General features: G+C 44.0%; 2 protein-coding genes and 1 long non-coding RNA gene across 3 annotated transcripts; 2 read left to right on the forward strand and 1 right to left on the reverse strand.

Annotated features, from left to right (window-relative positions):
• Window positions 1–2,414: 2,414 nt before the first annotated feature.
• On the forward strand, window positions 2,415–5,680 carry LOC119332651. The gene is made up of 5 exons (XM_037605816.1): window positions 2,415–2,740; window positions 3,495–3,594; window positions 4,105–4,159; window positions 4,593–4,735; window positions 4,824–5,680. Exons 1-4 carry the CDS (start codon window positions 2,472–2,474, stop codon window positions 4,604–4,606), a joined length of 438 nt encoding a protein of 145 aa, XP_037461713.1. The 5' UTR covers window positions 2,415–2,471; the 3' UTR covers window positions 4,607–4,735; window positions 4,824–5,680.
• Window positions 5,681–7,788: 2,108 nt separating this feature from the next.
• LOC119328608 lies at window positions 7,789–8,901 on the forward strand. The gene is made up of 3 exons (XR_005159055.1): window positions 7,789–7,851; window positions 8,285–8,427; window positions 8,516–8,901. It is a non-coding gene; the product is annotated as an uncharacterized LOC119328608 (long non-coding RNA).
• Window positions 8,902–16,497: 7,596 nt separating this feature from the next.
• Window positions 16,498–17,950, reverse strand: LOC119329508. Its single transcript, XM_037602571.1, has 2 exons — window positions 17,288–17,950; window positions 16,498–17,148 (listed from the first exon to the last, which is right to left on the reverse strand). The coding sequence occupies exons 1-2, from the start codon at window positions 17,948–17,950 to the stop codon at window positions 16,498–16,500; spliced, it is 1,314 nt and encodes a 437-aa protein (XP_037458468.1).
• Window positions 17,951–23,667: the final 5,717 nt, after the last annotated feature.

The raw sequence follows: 23,667 nt of genomic DNA on the forward strand, positions 1-23,667 counted from the left end.
GTACCTAGCAGACTCTCACACACGTTCTTCGTGATATGCATGACATCAAGGCTGTGAGGCACACGATGGATCTTCCAGTACGACAAGTCCCAGAAAACATATTCGTTTTCCATACCTTCAGCAGCGGCTCTGGCGCCTTTCGCTTCTTTCCCGGCTCTGGTGCCTTTCTCTTCTTTCTCGGCAGTGGGCAATCTTTCCAATTTTTCAACAGCTCATCTATTTCCTCGCCGCTCCTCATACGCGGGCGTCTTCGGGGTTCGGTTTCACCATCGAACAGATCCTTGTGTTTTCTCCATGGGTCATCGTCGCGAAGCCACCTTCGATGTCCTATGAACACGGTTTTCGAAGACCCAGGATCTCTATCTAGCTGGCGATACGTTGTGTCATCCATGCACCTGACGCATCCAGAAAATCCATGGGCCACCTTCCCCGCGAGATATCCGTAACCGAGATAGTCGTGCACCGTCGTGAGCAGTGCGGCTCTCATAGGGAAATATTCTTTCTCTGCGGTGTCCCGCGTATTGGCTGGCGTTTTCCACAGCGTTTCTAGCTCCTCTTTCAGCAGCCCCAGATACAAATTGATGTTGTTCCCTGGTTGTTTCAACCCTTCAATTAGCATACTCATGTGAATGTACTTCCTCTTCATGCACAACCAGGGGGAAGGTTGTACATCCACACAAACACAGGCCAGGTGCTATTGTGCTTCTCTGGCTGCCAAACGGATTGACTCCATCGGTGCTCGCGCCCAACACGATGTTCCTTGAATCGTCCCCAAATTCTGGGAGTTCGAAGTTCAACACTTGCCACTAGCTCGAATCCTTAGGGTGACTCAGCATCTTGTCTTTTTTATTTATCTTCAAATCATTTCCGTCATCTTCTCGCTTCTTCTCCTCCCTATCCGCGTGCCAATGCAGGAGCTTTGCTAGCTTAGGGTCCGCGAAATATCGCTGCAGACGAGGAGTGATTGGAAAGTACCACACCACTTTTCGAGGAGATTTCTTCCTCTTCTTGTATCGAGTGACGCTGCACACTGGACATATGGTAGACTCCGTGTGCTCGTCCCGATAAATGATGCAATTGTTCATGCACACATGGTATTTCATGTGCGGTAAATCCATAGGACACACGATTTTCTTCGCCTCCTCGAAACTGGTCGGGCACTTGTTCCCCTTGGGAAGACGTTCGTGTCAGAATGACATGTTCTCGTCGAAGCATGCGTCGGTCATTTTGTGTTTTACCTTCATCTCCAAAGCCATGAGCGTTACTTTCAGGCGGGTATCCTCGGGCCTGCATCCTTCATAAAATGGAGTAACCGTGTCTATCTCCAGTTGATCCAGCTTGGCTTTCTCTCGGGCGGCAGCTCTTGCGTTATCAGTCTGCTTGAGAAGCAGCTCTTGAATATGAGGGTCCTGCACCCAGCCCATCGATGGTCCATCGTCGTCTGCTCCGGCATCTTCATCTTCATGATCATGCCCTTCGTCTTGATCTTCCTCATCATCATGTCAGGCATCACCGTCGTGATCATGTCCTGGAGATTCTTCGTCTTCTCGCCCGCCCTCACCGCGGTGGTTGTCTTGCTGCCCTTCCTCATTTCTTGCCCGGCCCCCATGGACGACTTCATAGTCATCTTCATCACCTTGCCACCGATAGCCATCCATGAAACCACACAAGAGCAGGTGGTCCCGCACCTGCCTGGAATCCGGGTCCGGAATAAGGCTCTTCAGCTTGCATCTTCGACACGGACATCTTATCTCCGTCTCGTTCTTTTGAAGCATCTCGGCCTTCACGGACCTCAAAAACCTATTCATGATGCCTTTGGTCATCGTGCGGACCATGGTCACCTGCGGGGTAGAGCAAAACGATATTTTAGAACCAAGAAAATTTTTGGCATGACTTTGCCTAAAAATAGGACAAAAAAGAATGCATAGTGCCGAATTCTCGCCGAAACGGAAATGAATCAACATTCCGGCAAAATATTGGCAACTATCGCATTTCAAATATCGGTACCTGCAAACACAAACATATATGCAACACCACAAACATACGTAGATCTAGCTAGGCCATAAAAAATGCACGTGCACGTTCTTGGAGGAAGAAAAAAGTAGATCTACAACATAAAGAAAGCTTTCCCCTTACTTACCTATCAAAAAAGATAATTTAACCACTTAATTTGGGTGAATCTATGGGGCACCCCTACAAATACACCATTAATAACCCTGGTTACTAATGGCGCACCTGCTAGGGGTGCGCCATTACTAGTTTTACATATATATATATATATATATATATATATATATATATATATATATATATATATATATATAAACATATAAACTCTATTAGTAAGACAGACCCCGGCCGATCGAGTCGAGTGATGGTCACCTAAAATCACATTCCACCGATGTAATTTTACGTGATGGAAACTGTTGGCTGGTCCTATGAGCTAGCCCACTCCATCATACTAAAAAAACATGCGAGCAGTTTTCTTATCACTCGTCGGCGTTCCTCTCTCCACCGGACCCTTCCTATCTCGCTATTGCGGAGGCGGCGGCAGCGACGACGCCGGAGGGACGACCAGGAGGCGATGGCTACCTCCCTCGAGTGTGGAGTATTTCCCTTTCCCTCTCTCATGCGGCAGCGATTTGGAGGCGACGTGGGCGCTGCAAAGGTCCGGCGCAAGCTCGGCTGCGACAACGGACTTCTCCGACGCCCCTCTCCACAATTGGCGGTCCTCTCGCCGGTAAGAAGTCTCTCCTCCTATTATTCCTCTCTCATCCTCTATTAATTTCTGAATTTCTAGGTCAGGGTTACTGGTTTTTGGGAGGGGGTGGGGGTTGGGGGCAAGGGAAGAGGAAGGGAGCCCAAGGAATGAAATAAAAGAAATACTGAGAGCTTGTGTAGTACCTGCAAGGAAGAGGGTTATGGTGTATACAGGTGTCCGAAGGCAAGATCAATTCAAGGAAGGCTTGTTCAGTTAATCCCTTCTCCAAGGGGATTGGACGGGTTTGAAGGGGATTGGGAGTATTTTGACTTACATGGGATTTAATCCCTCACAAAGCCCTGCAATCCCCTTCAAATCAAATGCCGGAGGGGAGGGGGAGGCCATGTGAGTTGTATCAAACTGTGGAGAAGGATGAACAACACTACAGCATCAAACTTCGATCCAGTTGAGATCGATCTTTGTTTCTCATGGGGCATGTGAATTCTCTCTGCAATTTTGCTTTTCTGTAAAATTCACCATCAAAAAATTGCACGAATTCGCAACCTTGTAGCTATGAATGATGCCTCTGAATGTTAGTAATGTTGTACATAAAGAACCAGCCAGTACCTAGCTGACAATACTATTTCTCCATGAATTTGTTAGTGGAAATATGCACAAACTTACGAGCTTCAAATCAGAGCGGGATTTTGTTTACACGAAATTTAGTTTTATGCTATTCTTAAGATAAGATTCGAAGTGATGACACCAGCCTTATCCTTTGTGAATTTATTAGGCAAATGAGGATTGAAATTCTGCCAAGAAATCTCAGAGCAGAAGATGTTTGCAAGGGACTTGGGAGACGAGGCAATGCTGCGCAGGCGAGAAAATGGCAAGTACGTTGTACTCACGGTTAGGCACAGAAGAATATATTGTCACCATAAGCTGGATGAGAAAATATACCTTGTTAATTAGTTTTTGATCCTTCAAACATGGCCAGCGTCCTTACCATTCGAGCTCCGTGACTGGGAGTTCCCCTTGGTGTATTTACGTACCACTTAACAATAATTAAACCAATTGTTCGTAATATGATTAAGGCATGTGATTAATCTGTTTGGCTGAATTTATTCACAGGGAAAATCATCAGGTTGTGAGCAGATGTCTAAATGATCTGTTTCCATTGCACATATGTCAATAAGCAATACAAATTAGCGACCCTTTAAATTAAGGGCGCTATCCTTTCTTCTGGTCAATTACCTAGTGTTAATGTCTTATCTTGTGTGTACAACATGTTATTCTCTGTTCAGCTCACTGGCATGACCAATGTTAATTATTCAGTACGCTAATGAAATTCAAAAATAAAAAAGCATGTTATATGATTAATTTAATTTTCTTGTTACATGCAGTTTGGATTCGTGGTTACCACCGGTCTCGAGTTAGATTTATTTCAATTGCAACCAGGTACACGTACATTGGACCCTCTTCCTGGCTGTCTCTCTAAACTGTTTTTGTTGAACTAGCAGAAACCTAACTTTTGATAGTAAAGATGTGTTTCCGCCCAATTCATACAGTAAGCCACGATAGTTACTTGGTACCGGTCATCAATTAGTCAATCTCATTCTTCCCCTACTATTGATTTGTATTGGCTTAACTACCGAAAACAAAAATTTCCCTTTTACCCCTAATAGTGGTCGATTTGCTCCTTCCAGGGAGGTCTATATTTGGCTAACTGTCTATCGGCTAGAGAAGTAGTGTCAATCAGTGAATAATTTTATTCTTATGCCTTATCTGAATATAGCTTTAGAAATTCTTAACATTGAATACATAATATACTTTATCTGTATGTGGTTAATCCTAATTTTTAAACATAATTCTATTTGTTAAATGTTGGCAGGCAGAGTGTTGTGAATTTGAATTTGGGTGTGCATGATCTTACTAGCTTCTAATTCTACTGAGCCATACGGATGATGGTGTGTTTGCTCTCACACATTTATTCAAAGGATCATTGTGATGAATGATACCAATTCTAGGTTGCTGGTAACGCATTTTCACACCATCCGTATGCTTGTGGTAGTCAATATGATACAGGAGCATTAATCCGTGGATTTCGTTTTGGTTTTGACAGGAACTTGCATCCAATGCTTCTATTCCCAACTGGTGAGTTTATAGGTTGCAGTGTTTGTGGTGGTCTCCTCCTGATGGAGCTCAGTATATGCCCTTCTTGTTTACCTAAAAATCTCTTCTCTCCTAAGATCTTGTAGGAATCTTTCTTTTTTCCTTAAGAAGCATGCTACCAATGGACGTCAGATGTTCCAGCACCGAAAAGTTGGTGACCATGCTTGGGTGTTTCAGAATTGATATGAAAAGCATTTATTTTTTACTTTCAGGGATTGCTCCATCTTGCAGTTTATAATACGGCTGGACAATTACGATTTCACATATATCTGAAAAACCACAGCCCATCTGTGTTCTATAAACGTTGGTGTGGTCTTATGTGCACCAAGAATTCTGTCATTAACATAAGGTATTTTACACCCGCACTGCAAACTGTTGATAAATCTGATGTGTTGTTTGCACTGAGAATTCTTACATTTGCGTAAGGTATTTTACACTGGCGTTGTGAACTCATTGACGATTAGCATTCATCAGCTAAGCACACCTCGATGTACGCAGCTTGTATATTAATAGGTCTTCAGAAAGGAGTATATCCAGTGTTTCTTCTCCTTACCTGTCACATGCCACAGCTGTGCGAGGATGTCGTCGGCCGTGTATTGGGTGATGGTGCGGTTGTTCTGCCGCCGGCTACTCTCCACAGGAGGAAGCACGTACGCAAGCATGTAATGGTCATTTCTTTTTGTAATTAGCATGTAATGGTCATTGGGTAGCACACGATGATCGATCCATATAGGATGCTATTAATCTGGACTTTCGCAATCTTTTAAACAGAACGTGATACCATAGTAGATTTGCTAGTTAATGATAAATAATTGATGGACATACGTTCGTATAGTGCAACCCAATAGCACGTCTGCACAGTGCAGTTAAGGCTTACTCTTATGTGGCCACTCTTCGGTTTTCTTACAGTCCGGAGGTGCGCACATGATGACCACGCTGTAAGTTTACACCGTCAACCTTTTGATTTTACGGTGGCAGTGGCAGAGGTTGTGGTGTGTGGGTTCCTTTTCAGCCGTAATCTTACCCCACATGTTTTCCTTTCTTACGCTCTAGTGCTCTACAACCTGGCCGTGGGAGATGGGTGGGGTGAGGAATAAGAATTCCTCGCCCAGGGTGACGAATAGCGCGAAACTCTATTAGTAAGTCAGGGTGAAGAATAAGTAATTCTTCACCCCCGTCGATCAAGTCAAGTGATGGTCACCTAAAATCACATTCCACCGATGTAATTTTACGTGATGGAAACTGTTGGATGGTCCTATGAGCTAGCCCACTCCATCATACTAAAAAACATGCGAGCAGTTTTCTTATCACTCACCGGCGTTCCTCTCTCCACCGGACCCTTCCTATCTCGCCATTGCGGAGGCGGCAGCAGCGACGACGCCGGAGGGACGACCAAGAGGCGATGGCTACCTCTCTCGTGTGTGGAGTATTTCCCTTTCCCTCTCTCACGCGGCAGCGATTTGGAGGCGACGTGGGCGCTGCAAAGGTCCGGCGCAAGCTCGGCTGCGACAACGGACTTCTCCGATGCCCCTCTCCACAATTGGCGGTCCTCCCGCCGGTAAGAAGTCTCTCCTATTATTCCTCTCTCATCCTCCATTAATTTCTGAATTTCTAGGTCAGGGTTACTGGTTTTTGGGAGGGGGTGGGGGTGGGGGCAAGGGAAGAGGAAGGGAGACCAAGGAATGAAATAAAAGAAATACTGAGAGCTTGTGTAGTACCTGCAAGGAAGAGGGTTATGGTGTAGACGGGCGTCCGAAGGCAGGATCAATTCAAGGAAGGCTTGTTCAGTTAATCCCTTCTCCAAGGGGATTGGACGGGTTTGAAGGGGATTGGGAGTATTTTGACTTACATGGGATTTAATCCCTCACAAAGCCCTGCAACCCCCTTCAAATCAAATGCCGGAGGGGAGGGGGGAGGCCATGTGAGTTGTATCAAACTGTGGATAAGGATGAACAACACTACAGCATCAAACTACGATCCAGTTGAGATCGATTTTTGTTTCTCATGGGGCATGTGAATTCTCTCTGCAATTTTGCTTTTCTGTAAAATTCACCTTCAAAAAATTGCACGAATTCGCAACCTTGTAGCTATGAATGATGCTTCTGAATGTTAGTAATGCTGTACATAAAGAACCAGCCAGTACCTAGGTGACAATACTATTTCTCCATGAATTTGTTAGTGGAAATATGCACAAACTTACGAGCTTCAAATCAGAGCGGGATTTTGTTTACACGAAATTTAGTTTTATGCTATTCTTAAGACAAGATTCGAAGTGATGACACCAGCCTTATCCTTTGTGAATTTATTAGGCAAATGAGGATTGAAATTCTGCCAAGAAATCTTAGAGCAGAAGATGTTTGCAAGGGACTTGGAAGACGAGGGAATGCTGCGCAGGCGAGAAAATGGCAAGTACGTTGTACTCACGGTTAGGCACAGAAGAATATATTGTCACCATAAGCTGGATGAGAAAATATACCTTGTTAATTAGTTTTTGATCCTTCAAACATGGCCAGCGTCCTTACCATTCGAGCTCCGTGACTGGGAGTTCCCCTTGGTGTATTTACGTACCACTTAACAATAATTAAACCAGTTGCTCGTAATATGATTAAGGCATGTGATTAATCTGTTTGGCTGAATTTATTCATAGGGAAAATCATCAGGTTGTGAGCAGATGTCTAAATGATCCGTTTCCATTGCACATATGTCAATAAGCAATACAAATTAGCGACCCTTTAAATTAAGGGCGCTATCCTTTCTTCTGGTCAATTACCTAGTGTTAATGTCTTATCTTGTGTGTACAACATGTTATTCTCTGTTCAGCTCACTGGCATGACCAATGTTAATTATTCAGTACGCCAATGAAATTCAAAAATAAAAAAGCATGTTATATGATTAATTTAATTTTCTTGTTTCATGCAGTTTGGAGAAATTCGTGGTTACCACCAGTCTCGAGTTAGATTTATTTCAATTGCAACCAGGTACACGTACACTGGACCCTCTTCCTGGCTGTCTCTCTAAACTGTTTTTGTTGAACTAGCATAAACCTAACTTTTGATAGTAAAGATGTGTTTCCGCCCAATTCATACAGTAAGCCACGATAGTTACTTGGTACCGGTCATCAATTAGTCAATCTCATTCTTCCCTTACTATTGATTTGTATTGGCTTAACTACCGAAGACAAAAATTTCCCTTTTACCCCTAATAGTGGTCGATTTGCTCCTTCCAGGGAGGTCTATATTTGGCTAACTGTCTATCGGCTAGAGAAGTAGTGTCAATCAGTGAATATTTTTATTCTTATGCCTTATCTGAATATAGCTTTAGAAATTCTTAACATGGAATACATAATATACTTTATCTGTATGTGGTTAATCCTAATTTTTAAACATAATTCTATTTGTTAAATGTTGGCAGGCAGAGTGTTGTGAATTTGAATTTGGGTGTGCATGATCTTACTAGCTTCTAATTCTACTGAGCCATACGGATGATGGTGTGTTTGCTCTCACACATTTATTCAAAGGATCATTGTGATGAATGATACCAATTCTAGGTTGCTGGTAACGCATTTTCACACCATCTGTATGCTTGTGGTAGTCAATATGATACAGGAGCATTAATCCGTGGATTTCGTTTTGGTTTTGACAGGAACTTGCATCCAATGCTTCTATTCCCAACTGGTGAGTTTATAGGTTGCAGTGTTTGTGGTGGTCTCCTCCTGATGGAGCTCAGTATATGCCCTTCTTGTTTACCTAAAAATCTCTTCTCTCCTAAGATCTTGTAGGAATCTTTCTTTTTTCCTTAAGAAGCATGCTACCAATGGACGTCAGATGTTCCAGCACCGAAAAGTTGGTGACCATGCTTGGGTATTTCAGAATTCATATGAAAAGCATTTATTTTTTACTTTCAGGGATTGCTCCATCTTGTAGTTTCTAATATGGCTGGACAATTACGATTTCACATATATCTGAAAAGCCACAGCCCATCTGTGTTCTATAAACGTTGGTGTGGTCTTATGTGCACCAAGAATTCTGTCATTAACATAAGGTATTTTACACCTGCACTGCAAACTGTTGATAAATCTGATGTGTTGCTTGCTCTGAGAATTCTTACATTTGCGTAAGGTATTTTACACTGGCGTTGTGAACTCATTGACGATTAGCATTCATCAGCTAAGCACACCTCGATGTACGCAGCCTATATATTAACAGGTCTTCAGAAAGGAGTATATCCAGTGTTTCTTCTCCTTACCTGTCACATGCCACAGCTGTGCGCAGATGTCGTCGGCCGTGTATTGGGTGATGGTGCGGTTGTTCTGCCGCCGGCTACTCTCCACCGGAGGAAGCACGTACGCAAGCATGTAATGGTCATTTCTTTTTGTAATTAGCATGTAATGGTCATTGGGTAGCACACGATGATCGATCCATACAGGATGCTATTAATCTGGAGTTTAACAATCTTTTAAACAGAACGTGATACCATAGTAGATTTGCTAGTTAATGATAAATAATTGCTGGACATACGTTCGTATAGTGCAACCCAATAGCACGTCTGCACAGTGCAGTTAAGGCTTACTCTTACGTGGCCACTCTTCGGTTTTCTTACAGTCCGGAGGTGCGCACACGATGACCACGCCGTAAGTTTACACCGTCAACCTTTCGATTTTACGGTGGCAGTGGCAGTGGTTGTGGCGCGTGGGTTCCTTTTCAGCCGTAATCTTACCCCAAATGCTTTCCTTTCTTACGCTCTTGTGCTCTACAACCTGGCCATGGGAGATGGGTGGGGTGAGGAATAAGAATTCCTCGCCCAGGGTTTCGTGCTAGGGTTTCGCGCTATTCGTCACCCTAGGCGAGGAATTCTTATTCCTCACCCCACCCATCTCCCATGGCCAGGTTGTAGAGCACTAGAGCGTAAGAAAGGAAAGCATGTGGGGTAAGATTACGGCTGAAAAGGAACCCACGCGCCACAACCACTGCCACTGCCACCGTAAAATCAAAAGGTTGACGGTGTAAACTTACGGCGTGGTCATCGTGCGCGCACCTCCGGACTGTAAGAAAACCGAAGAGTGGCCACGTAAGAGTAAGCCTTAACTGCACTGTGCAGACGTGCTATTGGGTTGCACTATACGAACGTATGTCCAGCAATTATTTATCATTAACTAGCAAATCTACTATGGTATCACGTTCTGTTTAAAAGATGGTTAAACTCCAGATTAATAGCATCCTGTATGGATTGATCATCGTGTGCTACCCAATGACCATTACATGCTAATTACAAAAAGAAATGACCATTACATGCTTGCGTACGTGCTTCCTCCGGTGGAGAGTAGCCGGCGGCAGAACAACCGCACCATCACCCAATACACGGCCGACGACATCCTCGCACAGCTATGGCATGTGACAGGTAAGGAGAAGAAACACTGGATATACTCATTTCTAAAGACCTGTTAATATACAGGCTGCGTACATCGAGGTGTGCTTAGCTGATGAATGCTAATTGTCAATGAGTTCACAACGCCAGTGTAAAATACCTTACGCAAATGTAAGAATTCTCAGTGCAAGCAACACATCAGATTTATCAACAGTTTGCAGTGCGGGTGTAAAATACCTTATGTTAATGACAGAATTCTTGGTGCACATAAGACCACACCAACGTTTATAGAACACAGATGGGCTGTGGTTTTTCAGATATATGTGAAATCGTAATTGTCTAGCCATATTAGAAATTGCAAGATGGAGCAATCCCTGAAAGTAAAAAATAAATGCTTTTCATATGAATTCTGAAACACCCAAGCATGGTCACCAACTTTTCGGTGCTGGAACATCTGGCGTCCATTGGTAGCATGCTTCTTAAGGAAAAAAGAAAGATTCCTACAAGATCTTAGGAGAGAAGAGATTTTTAGGTAAAGAAGAAGGGCATATACTGAGCTCCATCACGAGGAGACCACCACAAACACTGCAACCTATAAACTCATCAGTTGGGAATAGAAGGATTGGATGCAAGTTCCTGTCAAAACCAAAACGAAATCCACGGATTAATGCTCATGTATCATATTGACTACCACAAGCATACGGATGGTGTGAAAATGCATTACCAGCAACCTAGAATTGGTATCATTCATCACAATGATCCTTTGAATAAATGTGTGAGAGCAAACACACCATCATCCGTATGTCTCACTAGAATTAGAAGCTAGTAAGATCATGTACACCCAAATTCAAATTCACAACACTCTGCCTGCCAACATTTAACAAATAGAATTATGTTTAAAAATTAGGATTAACCACATACAGATAAAGTATATTATGTATTCCATGTTAAGAATTTCTAAAGCTATATTCAGATAAGGCATAAGAATAAAATTATTCACTGATTGACACTACTTCTCTAGCCGATAGACAGTTAGCCAAATATAGACCTCCCTGGAAGGAGCAAATCGACCACTATTAGGGGTAAAAGGGAAATTTTTGTCTTCGGTAGTTAAGCCAATACAAATCAATAGTAAGGGAAGAATGAGATTGACTAATTGATGACCGGTACCAAGTAACTATCGTGGCTTACTGTATGAATTGGGCAGGAACACATCTTTACTATCAAAAGTTAGGTTTATGCTAGTTCAACAAAAACAGTTTAGAGAGACAGCCAGGAAGAGGGTCCAATGTACGTGTACCTGGTTGCAATTGAAATAAATCTAACTCGAGACCGGTGGTAACCACGAATTTCTCCAAACTGCATGTAACAAGAAAATTAAATTAATCATATAACATGCTTTTTTATTTTTGAATTTCATTAGCGTACTGAATAATTAACATTGGTCATGCCAGTGAGCTGAACAGAGAATAACATGTTGTACACACAAGATAAGACATTAACACTAGGTAATTGACCAGAAGAAAGGATAGCGCCCTTAATTTAAAGGGTCGCTAATTTGTATTGCTTATTGACATATGTGCAATGGAAACAGATCATTTAGACATCTGCTCACAACCTGATGATTTTCCCTGTGAATAAATTCAGCCAAACAGATTAATCACATGCCTTAATCATATTACGAGCAATTGGTTTAATTATTGTTAAGTGGTACGTTAAATACACCAAGGGGAACTCCCAGTCACGGAGCTCGAATGGTAAGGACGCTGGCCATGTTTGAAGGATCAAAAACTAATTAACAAGGTATATTTTCTCATCCAGCTTATGGTAACAATATATTCTTCTGTGCCTAACCGTAAGTACAACATACTTGCCATTTTCTCGCCTGTGCAGCATTGCCTCGTCTCCCAAGTCCCTTGCAAACATCTTCTACTCTGAGATTTCTTGGCAGAATTTCAATCCTCATTTGCCTAATAAATTCACAAAGGATAAGGCTGGTGTCATCACTTCAAATCTTATCTTAAGAATAGCATAAAACTAATTCTCAGTAGTGGCGCACCGTGGGTGTGGTGCGCCATTACTAGTTTGAGCTAGTAATGGAGCACTTCGCCCAAGTGCGCCATTACTACTTTTGGAAAAAAAAATAAAAAAAATTGTCAGTAGTGGCGCATCGAGCGTGTGGTGCGCCATTACTAGTTAAAACTATTAATGGCGCACTATGCCCTGATGCGCCATTAATAGTTTTGGAAAAATAAAAATAAATAAAATTTGCTAGTAATGACGCACCGTTTGTCTGGTGCGCCATTAGTAATGAGGACACTGGCGCACCACATACAGGTGCGCCATTAATGTCCATATTAGTTATAGCCCTTTTCCTAGTATTGCCGTAGGCGCAAGCGAGGACACACACCCAATTATTTGCTTAACTAGTGAACCTGCTGTGCCAAATGACGCAGCGACTCATTGAATCCGTGCACATTGAAAAAAATTGTATAGTTTAATTGGTTTAGTTGTGGGCAAGCACATATGTTAGCAAATTTAAAACCCGTTGCACCAAATGGCACAAAGTCCTACTCCCTCCATTTTTATATACAAGGCCACAAATTTAAATTATAGGTACCAAGATAAACTTCAATACATGTCTTGCAACTTAACTTTTCTTCTTATTTACTGGGACTATTAATACATCACATACATGCAAGAAAGCTGAGTGGAGGAAGTAGCTGAGTGTCATTATGACTGTATGCATGCAAATATTAAACAAGTTGCTAGTATAAGAAAACATCATCAAATTTTGCCTCGGTTACTGTTAGTGGCCTTATATGGATGCAAAATGTATATTTCATAGTGGCCTTGTAGTATAAGTAAATGGAGGGAGTATTTAAAACCATGAATGCTTTGAAAATATTTGTTTGTGTTGATAAAATTAGGTTTTAGCAACCACTTAGATCCTGCTTCGAATCGGTTTATTTTTATACACCTGTATTTGTTTTACAAGTGTATCTTACCGGTCGTGTGCTAATTCCAGCTGAGAATCAAAACGACGGATCGCGGTCTGTGTATTTTACAAGTGTAAAAAGCGCTGGAAACGACATTCCAATCAAGGCTTTAGGATGCCAAATGCCACAAGTCATATTTCAAACCCGAAGTGCTTGAAAATGTTTGTCTTTGTCAATAAAATTTGGTTTTATGAAGCACTTAAGTACCAATTCAAACCCTTTAAAACCCCCTTAGATGTCAAATGATGCAAAATCCCAATTTACACCAAGAGTTATCTAACATGTTTTACATTTATCCTTTACATACAAGTGTTAGATACAATTTCACTGCACATAGAAATTTTCAAGCTTAAAAACAACGATATATTCAAAAGAAATAACTTGATAGGAAATTATGCCTATTGCTAAACCACAACTTGACAACATTAATGTAAACCAAAGGTGGAGGTCGTTTGCAGCCACCCCGGCGATGGAGTGAAGGCCTTGGTGCTCGGCTCGAAATACCATTGCATTGTGTCATTTCCAGATGTTCCATAGAATGGCCATGAGCACTGTGGAGCGGGTTTTATTTGTCAGCTGGCCATTCGCTTGCAGAATACTGATCTATCTTTAACGTCTTAGATTTCCTACAGGAGGGAGTAGTTCCCACAGCGAGAGTATCGACTCTTGTTTTTCTTTTCAGCCGGTAGCTTGATGGTTCAGATACTGGGGGCATTTCTTGATATTGATGTATCAGAGGACAGTTACCAGATGAACAGCAGATGCATAAATCACAAAGATACGAGGATTAAATAGCTCAGCAGTTTTGTCAGCGCGGACAAAGAAGTTTTTCATATGATAACTACTGCGACGTAATACGCCAAGTAACTAGCATGACACCACAACAAGATGTAACTACAATTATGGCCAGTTGCACAAGGAATGCAAAGCTCACTAGGTTGACAAAAATAGGGGTGGCTCACTAGTGGCCTGAGCAACTCATGAAAACAAACTGTAGTGCGTCGTGGCGTGGAGAACACAGCTACAGAAAATAGTGATGTGTATTACTCGACTAAACGCTTAGGGTAGCCTGATGTAGTGTCAGTAACAGTCTAAATCCTTCTTTTTCTCAATGTAAATCAATCCACATGATGTAGTATGCAATACTAGATTACTTCATGCTGATTCTGCATCAACCTTTGCTTTTTAGTATTACTTCATGGTGATTCTGCATCAACCTTTGCTTTTTAGTACGTTATTGTTCACTGTCAACTAGATACATGTTCATAAAACTTTCTAGAATACGCACGAGTGTGTGTATCGTATATTAAAGGAGGAGATATGTTCATAAAACTAGATGGTACCAAATGACACATAACTTACAAATTCTCCATGAGATCAGAACTGCACCTATAGTATGCTTATGAACAAATGGCATATTCCAGTCCAAGACACGGAAAACAAGATTATACTCACAGGAGACAGAGCAGAAGTAGCGTTGCAAGCTCACAGAGCAAGAAGTAGAGCAACAGTTTTAGCTTGCATGAACAAGTGGAGCAAATTGCTCAGAGGTACATCTGTGGCTACCCTTGTACCCCTTTCGACTCCTTCTATCAATGGAATGACATGCAAGCTTTCGCGTATTTGCGAAAAAAGTAACGCAAAATAATATAACAATTCAGGTAACAAATACTTAATAGTTTCTAAATGCGTAAGCACATAGTACCATCTATATATGACTTTCAAATATAACAAGATTTTGCATGCTAAAGATAATTCCAGTAGTCGAACTAAGAACAAGGAACCACACCAAAACCGAACAACTGACCATACACATGAATACATGATGGTCTAAACTTTTAGCAATAATCATGTCCGCTTGCCTGACCTGAATTCTGCATTTGAGGAGTCTAATGGGCCTAGAGCTCTAGACTAATAATGGGATAAGAAGCTGAAACTCAAACTCCATTCAGTGTAGCATTCCTGAAAGGAGGTTCAGACTTCAGACATGGACATGCGCCAGTTGCTGCTTTGAGGTCTGTATTTGTTTCAACTGGCAAGCTACAAAATAAGGATTGTGACCAGTTCCTTCTTTCCTCCATTCTACCGCCTCTCCAGTAGGCACGCCTGCCTTGCTGCCCACAACATTGTAGACCGACCGACGCCCCACAACTTCCGCCATCGGCCCAGTAAAAAATACAACTAAATTATGGGATTCATGCATTGTCAATGAAACTACAAAAGAAATCCGAAACTAACAGAAAAGTTCAGACTTAAATGATCAACAAGTGCAGAGTCCGAAAATATCATTCATTATCATTTGTACTGTAAAAAAGGGTTAGAGAGAAAAATTAATGAAGACCAGTCACATATTGACATATACCTATTCAGATCACTCCCTCTCCAGCATTGGCAATGCTCACTAGATCTTTATAAATCTGGGTACTTGTTTGAGTTAAAAATAACAAAAGGGAATTCAGAAAGGAGTTCAAAATATATAGCATTGGAGGGTTAGATTCAATTTAACCTCTTGTACCTCCTGTGCATGTGTGAATTAAGGAGTAGCAAGCACAGGAACAGCAAAATTCAGAGATGACAGAAAATCAAGGAACAAATTACACAGAACTATGGAGCTAAAATACAACTATTTAGAACAAGGCACTGTTAAAAAAGACAACATAGTTCAGCAAGTCATGAACATAAATACTGCAGGATTTAGATACCACTTACATACTGTAAATTCAGTTGGCAACAAGACAGACAAATTGCACTTAGATTTCAAGGAAAATATGACTACTCCACACTGTAAATCATCAACATTGACACTATAATAACTGTTTACTCCACACTGTAAATAGACAGAACAATTTTTTTTTGCCACATCTTGAATCTGCTCTGCAACCTATGAACTTGTAGTTGTTCTGCAGATTATCAAGAGCAGTGAAACTGTTTTGATTTACAAACATAGTTACTCCTACGACTTATCTGTGGTTGCCTAGATCATAACTGCTTATCTTATAGCCTAATACAAAAAGATAAGAGCAGTTTTAACATGTTCCATCACAGGAAACAGAGCAGAATTAGTACTGGTGCAGCAGTGAATGCAAGGTTCAGAAAATCCATCACAGGAGCAAGAAGAACAACAACAGTTTTAGTAGCTTGCATGAACAAGTGGAGCAAATTGCTCAGAGGTACATCCGTGGCGATCGTACATGGACGAACTAATACATCAGCCAGTGAGTATCCTCGTATACACTTTGAAAAAAAAAATCAACATCGGACTTAGTAGACGCTTGCAGGCGAGAAGAAGTTGCTATGCCCTCCAGCATGAAGATTGGCCGCGGCATTGCACCTCTTCTCCTTCTCGAGCGCCTCTTCGGCCTTCCACGCTTCTTCAAATGGATCGAAGGAGCACGGCCGCGGTTTGAACAAGTGGTCCTGTCCCTGAAGCGATGGAGCGTCAAGATCCGACGCGGCATTGTACCTCTTCTCCTTGTCAGCATCATGGAAGGCAGGGTAATCGGACTGCAGCACGCCTTGGTCCAAGGCATCCAGGTACAGAGGTTCCTGTTGGCCCATCTCCACGCGAGAGTTGGCTCCAGTGATTGGCTCAACTTCAATTGGATCGTCTTCCATCATTCTCATTAGTTCTTCAAGATCAAAACCATATTCCTCCCAATCCGGCAAATCGGAAATAGGCCCCAATGGCTCAAAGACATCCTTTTCAGTTGTGCTCCTTGCAATGCTTGAGCCAGCCTCTTGTGATTGGGTGGACTCCAGCACATCTGACTGGGAGGAAATCTCAGGAGCTTGAGCAACGTCGGAGCGGCTGGATGTTGTAGTGGACTCGCATGATGCTTGTGCATACTGAACAGGGAAGTTGGTGTGAGCCAGCGGGCCATGCATTGCTCTGGCTGCCTCATCATACATCATTGCTGTTAGTAGCTCCGACCGGGAGATCTTCCTCCACTTGTAACCCGAGAAGCTCATCGATTGTGCAACAGAACCGGTCCATGTCGTCGTCAGCTTCAGGTACGGACTCATCCGGCAAGAAATCCGGTGCTGCAGCGGTGAACGACGGTGTGGCAGGTGCCGGGACGGGGACAGCACCGCGCATCCTCTTCTTGGGGCGCGGAGGATGAGGATCGGCGGCGGCAGCCGGCGCTGGCCTCTTCTGCGCGTGCGTGCTCGGGGTCACGGCCTCTGGTTGCTGTTGCTGAAGCTTGTATGCTTCCGATTCCTGGCGGGCCGCGTCAGGAGAATGCTGAGCCAAGTGCATCTTGCAGAACACCTTCACCCCGTCGGAGACGGTGGCCTCCGGCAGCAGGCACCGGTATTCCTCCATGACCCAGCCCGTGGACTTGCCCTTCTTCTTGAAGGACAGGTTCTTGACCTCGCCGACCTTGACTCCCGCGTGGCAAATCTCCGTGGTCTTCTGTATGGTCCATGTGCCGCCGCCGGCGCCGCGCACGCTCTGGAGCTTGCTCCCGTTCTTGCTCTTGCACGTGGTAAAGAAGAACCGGTCGCCTCTGCTCACGGCCTGCGGCACGGGCGCGTACCGGGCGGCCAGATCCTTGGGCTCGCAGCCGGAGATTTCGACGCGGTGGATGAGCTTGTCGACGGCATGCAGCGTCTCGCCGGAGAGGAGGCGTGGCAGGTAGTAGGTGACGGCGTCCACTTCCGTAGGGCTCAGCCGGTAGTGGTGGAAGATGTCGTCGACGTCGAGCCCCTCCATCCCGGCCGGCGGCTGCCCGATCTGCTGCTAGGGTTCTACTGCAGCTAGGAAAGGGTGATGTCGATCGAGGGCGCGCGACTGGGATTTGGGAGAGGTTTGTCTGCGGGATCGGGAAGGTGTTGTGGTACGCGCAGGTGGTCTTTGCTGATATTTAAAGCCGCTGCACTACGCGATGGAGGACGCGTAAGATTTCCTTTTTTCTGAATCCGACTATGTCCCCAGTTCAGTTTCCCGTCAGTTATCTGAAACTTGCAGCTCCCGCTTGCTTTCATTTTCTGGAAATTTCCGTCAATCTGATCATGATGCGGTGCTGAAAATGTAGAGGATAGATGCCGTGCTAATTGTGATTCTTGATTTTGAGTATTACAAGTCCTTCCTATTTCTTTTCCGGGTGCATTTATTTGAACCATGCCCTCGGACCTTATGCGCGATAATACTGTATAATTTACCTTCACGGACATTGTTAACAGCCGCAAGCAGATTCAGCACAGAGAGAAATTGTTGGCCCCTGTCCTCACCGATGCACGATTCACGCCATGTCTTTTCAGAATGCTCCAACTGCGTGTGCAATTAACGCCGGTCATGGAGTATATAGCAAAAAAACTACCACATTACAGGCTTGGGTTACAAAACACTACCACTTTTTTTAATTGTTACATCCCAAATTTTCAATTTGGAATGTTATACATTAGATCATCATTGCATATCATATTTTATTTTGCATTTTGGTTGATCCTAGAAATTCTACGCAACTCAATGACCCACGGAGAGAGTTGGGGATTTCGTTATTTTTATATTTGAGATTTCTCAAATTTTGAGAATAGGATCATTTGATTTTATTTATTTTATCATCAATTATTTCTATTACAAAAATATGAGAGAGGGAATAAAATGACTTTTCCAAAAGAAAGAAATATTGAGGAAAAATCAAATAAGTTTTTTTTCAGAGTTTTTCGGTGTTTTATTTGAATTTAGGAAAAATGTGCGTTTTTCAAAATTGCATTTAGGTCCCAAATACATGTTCACCTTGTGCGGCTTGATTTTAGAAACCTGTGAAAATTTATTTCGGAATTTTTGGAGTTCGTTTAGTATTTCTTTTTATTTTTCTTCTGCGCGTAATATTTAAAAAAAACGAACCGACCTAGGGCCGTGTCCGACTAGGACTCCCGGCCCGTTAGGCTATTTAAGCCGGGGGGAGGCCCAGCCAGAGCTAACCCTAGACCGAGCCGCCCCCAGCCCCCAGCTGCCGCTGCCACCGCGCCCCGCCGCCGCACGCTCGCCGAGGTTCGCCGCCGCCTCGAAATCCGCGCTGTTTATTTATTTTTTTCAAAAACCGTTCGGTTTTTCCGTCGGTTTTTTTAGATTCAGTTTTTTTAAATAGATCGGTTTTTCCGGTTTATTTAAATAGTGAGCGTTCGTCCGTTCGTTCGTTCTAGCGAACGTTCGTCGTTTTTCTTTTTCTCGGATTAAATCCGCGATTTTTCTGATCGCGATTCCTGATCCGATTTTCGTTTTAGTATTACTTTTTGCTCATTTATCAGAATCAGGCGATTCAAGCGCCTGGAGTTTCATCTCGAAACCCTCTATCCGTTTAACCAACTTAAACAAGATTTTGCTACTGTAAAATTTGCCCTAGATCCAGATTAGTAGAACAAAGTTGTTTTCTTTCGCCGTTTGACTTTCGTTGCTTCGTTCGATTTGATTCTTTTTGCCAACCGGAGTACTTAAGTTGAACCTTCTGGTTAGATCTCTTATTTGAGTTTTACCTATGCATTAGATGAGTACTTATTGTATGCTTGTTTGTTTGTCTGCGATAGAATACCCGGAGTGCGCCGCTTGTTACATTGAATTGCTAGGTTTCCCGGATCATCAGCAAGGCAAGTAACACTTTGATCATACCTTTCCTACTACCCAGTTTTATTGCATTAGATCAATCCTCACACATTGCATGGTTAGGATCTAATTAAATTGTGAGATGGGAAGTAGATAAGGTAGTACCTATTACCTGTTTATTATCAAACCTTTGGGAGTTACTTCTACGTTTGCTTATTATGCCATGCTATGCTAGTAGACGTGGATTGGGTGAGTGAAATCCATGACAGATGTGAGTTTTGTTAATTAATGGTTTATCTAAGGTGACAACTTAAACACACATCTGGGTGGATTGAGGCACCTGGGTATTCCAGGACTTGCCTGTTTTCTTTTGGACCGCCACCCAGGCTCAAAGGGATCATGAGACTATTCATACTAGAAACTTCCGTGTGCAGTCACAAGCTATTATGGGCTCTAGCATAGTTGACTAAGTTGTGCGAACTCTTACAGTGGTAGACTAGCAGATGTAGGGGATGTAGGTGGTACGGTCTACCCGATCGTAAGGTGCTAGCGCTTCTGAAAGACTATGTCTCGGTCATCCGTCTTCTCAAACACCCTGTAGTGCGAGAAACCCAACGGAGGCGATCGAGTCTTGTGGGGAAAAATGCGCAAACCTCTGCAGAGTGTAATAAACTAATCATGATTAGCCGTGTCTCCGGTTATGGACATCTTGAGTATCTAGTACCTGGATTATCATGTGAATCTCAACATGTTACTCTAAATTAATTTTGTTGGGTTATGTTTAATGATGTTGTTTAATTGGGATTGAGAATGCTGTCAACCATTCTCAATGTTTAACAACTACCATGATAGTTAGATAAATTTATTCCTTTGAAGTAGGCAAAAATTGGCTTTACGCAAAACTGTAATCATAGAGCTTTCCACCAGCCAAATATGCATATAGTATAGCCGTTTCATTCCATTACTCTCTATGTGTTACCTTGCCAACATATTCCATGTGCTGACCCGTTTCGGGCTGCAACGTTAATGTTGCAGACTTTTCAGACGACGATTAAGGAGTTTTTAGGTCGTGGTTCTATACTCAGTGATGCCGTTGGAGTTGATGGACTCACTTATCTTCCAAGCCTTCCGCTGTTATCGTTATTAGATGGCCTTAAGCCATATTTATTGTAACAAGTTCTCTATTGAGACACTCGATGTAATAAGTGTGTGATTGCTACTCTGCTATAAATCCTCCGAGTACTGTGTGGTGTCAGCATTACTGATCCAGGGATGACACCGGAGCACAGAGATCAGACTGTTTGAGGTCTGGTTGCTACATTAATCTTTTAAAAATTTACCATAAATTGGTTGACTGTTTCAAAAAACACTAATAGCTCGATGATTAAAATTTGATTCGGATTATGACAGGGCGGGCCCACATGTTTGTTTGATCGTTAGGTTGACCATTAACTCTGACGTTATGACAAGTGGGCCCCTAAGTCAGCTTCTTCTTTGCCCATCAATGGCCGTCGGGAGGGGAGGCATGGTGGGGGAGGAGGTGCACTTGAGGACATTAGGAGGGAAGGATGAGCCCGCCGGCTCAAGCCCCGGCCAGATCAGGCTGCCCACGCCCGCAATACGCGTCCATGATTGACCATGGTGGGGCTGCCGACGCAACAGTGAGCAGCAGCCGCAGCGGTAGCGATGACAGCGGCAACGATGGCTGCGGCGACCGAAGTTGCGGTCCGCACCCTGTGCACAACGCTGGATTCCAGTGAGACACGGCGGCGTGACAGCTTTTAGGCCGCGACCGAGTAGATCCGGGCGGCAGCAGCAGTAGGCGCTGGACGGGAGACCGACGGAGGTGCGGGAGTAGCTCCTCACAGCCAGTGGCCAGGGCAGCAACACTCGAGGTGGGCCTAGCTTGCTGGCCGTCAGCGGGACTCCGGTAGGTGCTGATGGCGCGGGGCGTCGTGCTCGCTCACGCGAGCAGTTAGCAGCGGCGATGTGAATAAGGAGGATGGGTGGTTTCCAGATGCAAGCAACTGCTGCTTGCCGCTGGCCATGGCCGCCACATCCACGGCCAAAGCAACACCCAGAGGAGCGGCGATGAGCTCGCTGGCGAGGACCCAATTGCTTTTTTGTATTTTTTACAGGGACCCAATTGCTTTTAGAAATATAACAGGGACCTGATTGCTTCTTTAAAGATGTTTGGGTCCCACCTGTCATAACCTATCAACAGTCAACTTAACATTTAAACCTAACGGTCAACCTGACGAGTGGGTCCAAGCTATCATAATCTAGCCTAAAACTTAACTGCTTAACCATTAGTGTCTTTGAAACAGTCAATCAATTTTGTGATAGGTTTTTGAAAGATTAAGAAAAGTGATAGTTTTTTATAACCCTAGCCCATGATGTGACAGTTTTTTGCTATATACTTCCGGCCATGGCACCACCTGCGTGATGCTGCCTATTCACCAATGCACGATTCACGTCATGTCTCCAAGTCAGAATGGAGTCAACAGTCAAGTGGCTTGGAACTTGTAGTCACCCAGCAATACTAGAAATGCATCACGAAGACCAATGCAGAACATAGTACTCACCAAAGCCTAGAGCGCTCTACATACAAAAAGAAGGCCAAAAAACTATGATATCATTCATCAGGATACACTACCAAACCCCCAAAATTCCCATTGCACAATCTAAGTAAGACATGCGACTACTACACTTCCAGCGGGGTCCCGTCCCTTGTCGCTGACGCTGGATCAGGCACAAGAACTGGCATGGTACGACATCCTCGTGCTGCCTGCCTGCCTCGGGCTAGCACATTAACGGCGGCTACATGGTCGAGGGCTCCACCGCCTCCCGCAGTGAGCAGCAGTAGCGTCACGACAGCTGGTGCGACGCGCATGGCTGGTGTGAATTCTGGGTGGGGAAGAGCTTTGACGAGGTCATTGTGGAGGCTCGTCGACAGGAACTTGCGTGTCGCCGGGCTGGCGTGGTGCGACATGTCCATCCTCCCCTGCCCCGCCTCATGTTGCGCCCGCGGTTGTCGTGAACCCACACCGGAGATCCCACCCAACCTGGCGGCGCTCAGAGAGGCAAGCAACCCCGACGACATGTTCGACCTCTTCTAAGCGATCTGCGAGTCCGCGACGGCTCAGGGGTGGGTTCTGCGTCACGCGCCTCGCGACCCAGATGACATGCCGGGGTGGAACAAGGCCCTCCGCCTGTCCATGAAGGCAGCGACGGCGACGAGGAAGACAACAACCTCGACTTCCTCGGCGCGGGAAGCAGCGACGACGATGACGACGGCGGCCCGGGCGATGATGATGGCGGTGAGCTCGACTTTGTCATGATGGACGGTGCAAGTGACGATGAGTAGATTAGTTGTTTTAAAAAAGTTTTTGTTCAAATTTCGTTCCTATCTTTGTAAAAATCCTAAAATATGCATTATGTTCAAATTATGTCCAAATTTGTCCATTTGAAATTTGTTGGAAAAAATTAGAAAATGGTCGCCCATACCATCCAATTTCTGTTTGAAATCTATATATGAAAAGAAAATGCCTGCCAAACCAGCCGAAGGTTATAATTTGTGTAAAAAAAGCCCGCCCGAGCCATTGGGCCCTACTAGGCCCGTCCCGAATCATGCCTAAACGGGCGACTAGGGACGGCCTTTCTAACTAGGCAATGGTGGAGACATGTGCACAGGGGCGTCAGTAGGACAACCCGTTTTTTTAGAGGAGCTCGGTGTTTTGGGACTCGCCTGGCTATTTAAGCCGGTTGACGGACCCCTCGTGGCGCGGGGAGGTCCTGAAGTACTAGGGGTTGGGGGTGGGAGACGTGGACGACGTGCGCTTGGCGCGCTGGTGAAAGTGCAATCATGCCCTTACATCATGTTT

Source organism: Triticum dicoccoides, chromosome 7A, assembly GCF_002162155.2.
Source record: "Triticum dicoccoides isolate Atlit2015 ecotype Zavitan chromosome 7A, WEW_v2.0, whole genome shotgun sequence".
NCBI classification, from domain to species: Eukaryota; Viridiplantae; Streptophyta; class Magnoliopsida; order Poales; family Poaceae; genus Triticum; species Triticum dicoccoides.

What these genes read in the sequence shown, in the direction of transcription:
- LOC119332651 (XM_037605816.1), top strand. Translation starts at nt 2,472, where the DNA reads ATGCGAGCAGTTTTCTTATCACTCGTCGGCGTTCCTCTCTCCACCGGA. An exon ending in AATTGGCGGTCCTCTCGCCG is followed by an intron (nt 2,741 to 3,494) that starts GTAAGAAGTCTC and finishes TGAATTTATTAG; the next exon opens with GCAAATGAGGATTGAAATTC. An exon ending in CGCAGGCGAGAAAATGGCAA is followed by an intron (nt 3,595 to 4,104) that starts GTACGTTGTACT and finishes TGTTACATGCAG; the next exon opens with TTTGGATTCGTGGTTACCAC.
- LOC119329508 (XM_037602571.1), bottom strand. Translation starts at nt 17,950, where the DNA reads ATGGAGGGGCTCGACGTCGACGACATCTTCCACCACTACCGGCTGAGC. An exon ending in CACCTGCCACACCGTCGTTC is followed by an intron (nt 17,149 to 17,287) that starts ACCGCTGCAGCA and finishes CTACTAACAGCA; the next exon opens with ATGATGTATGATGAGGCAGC.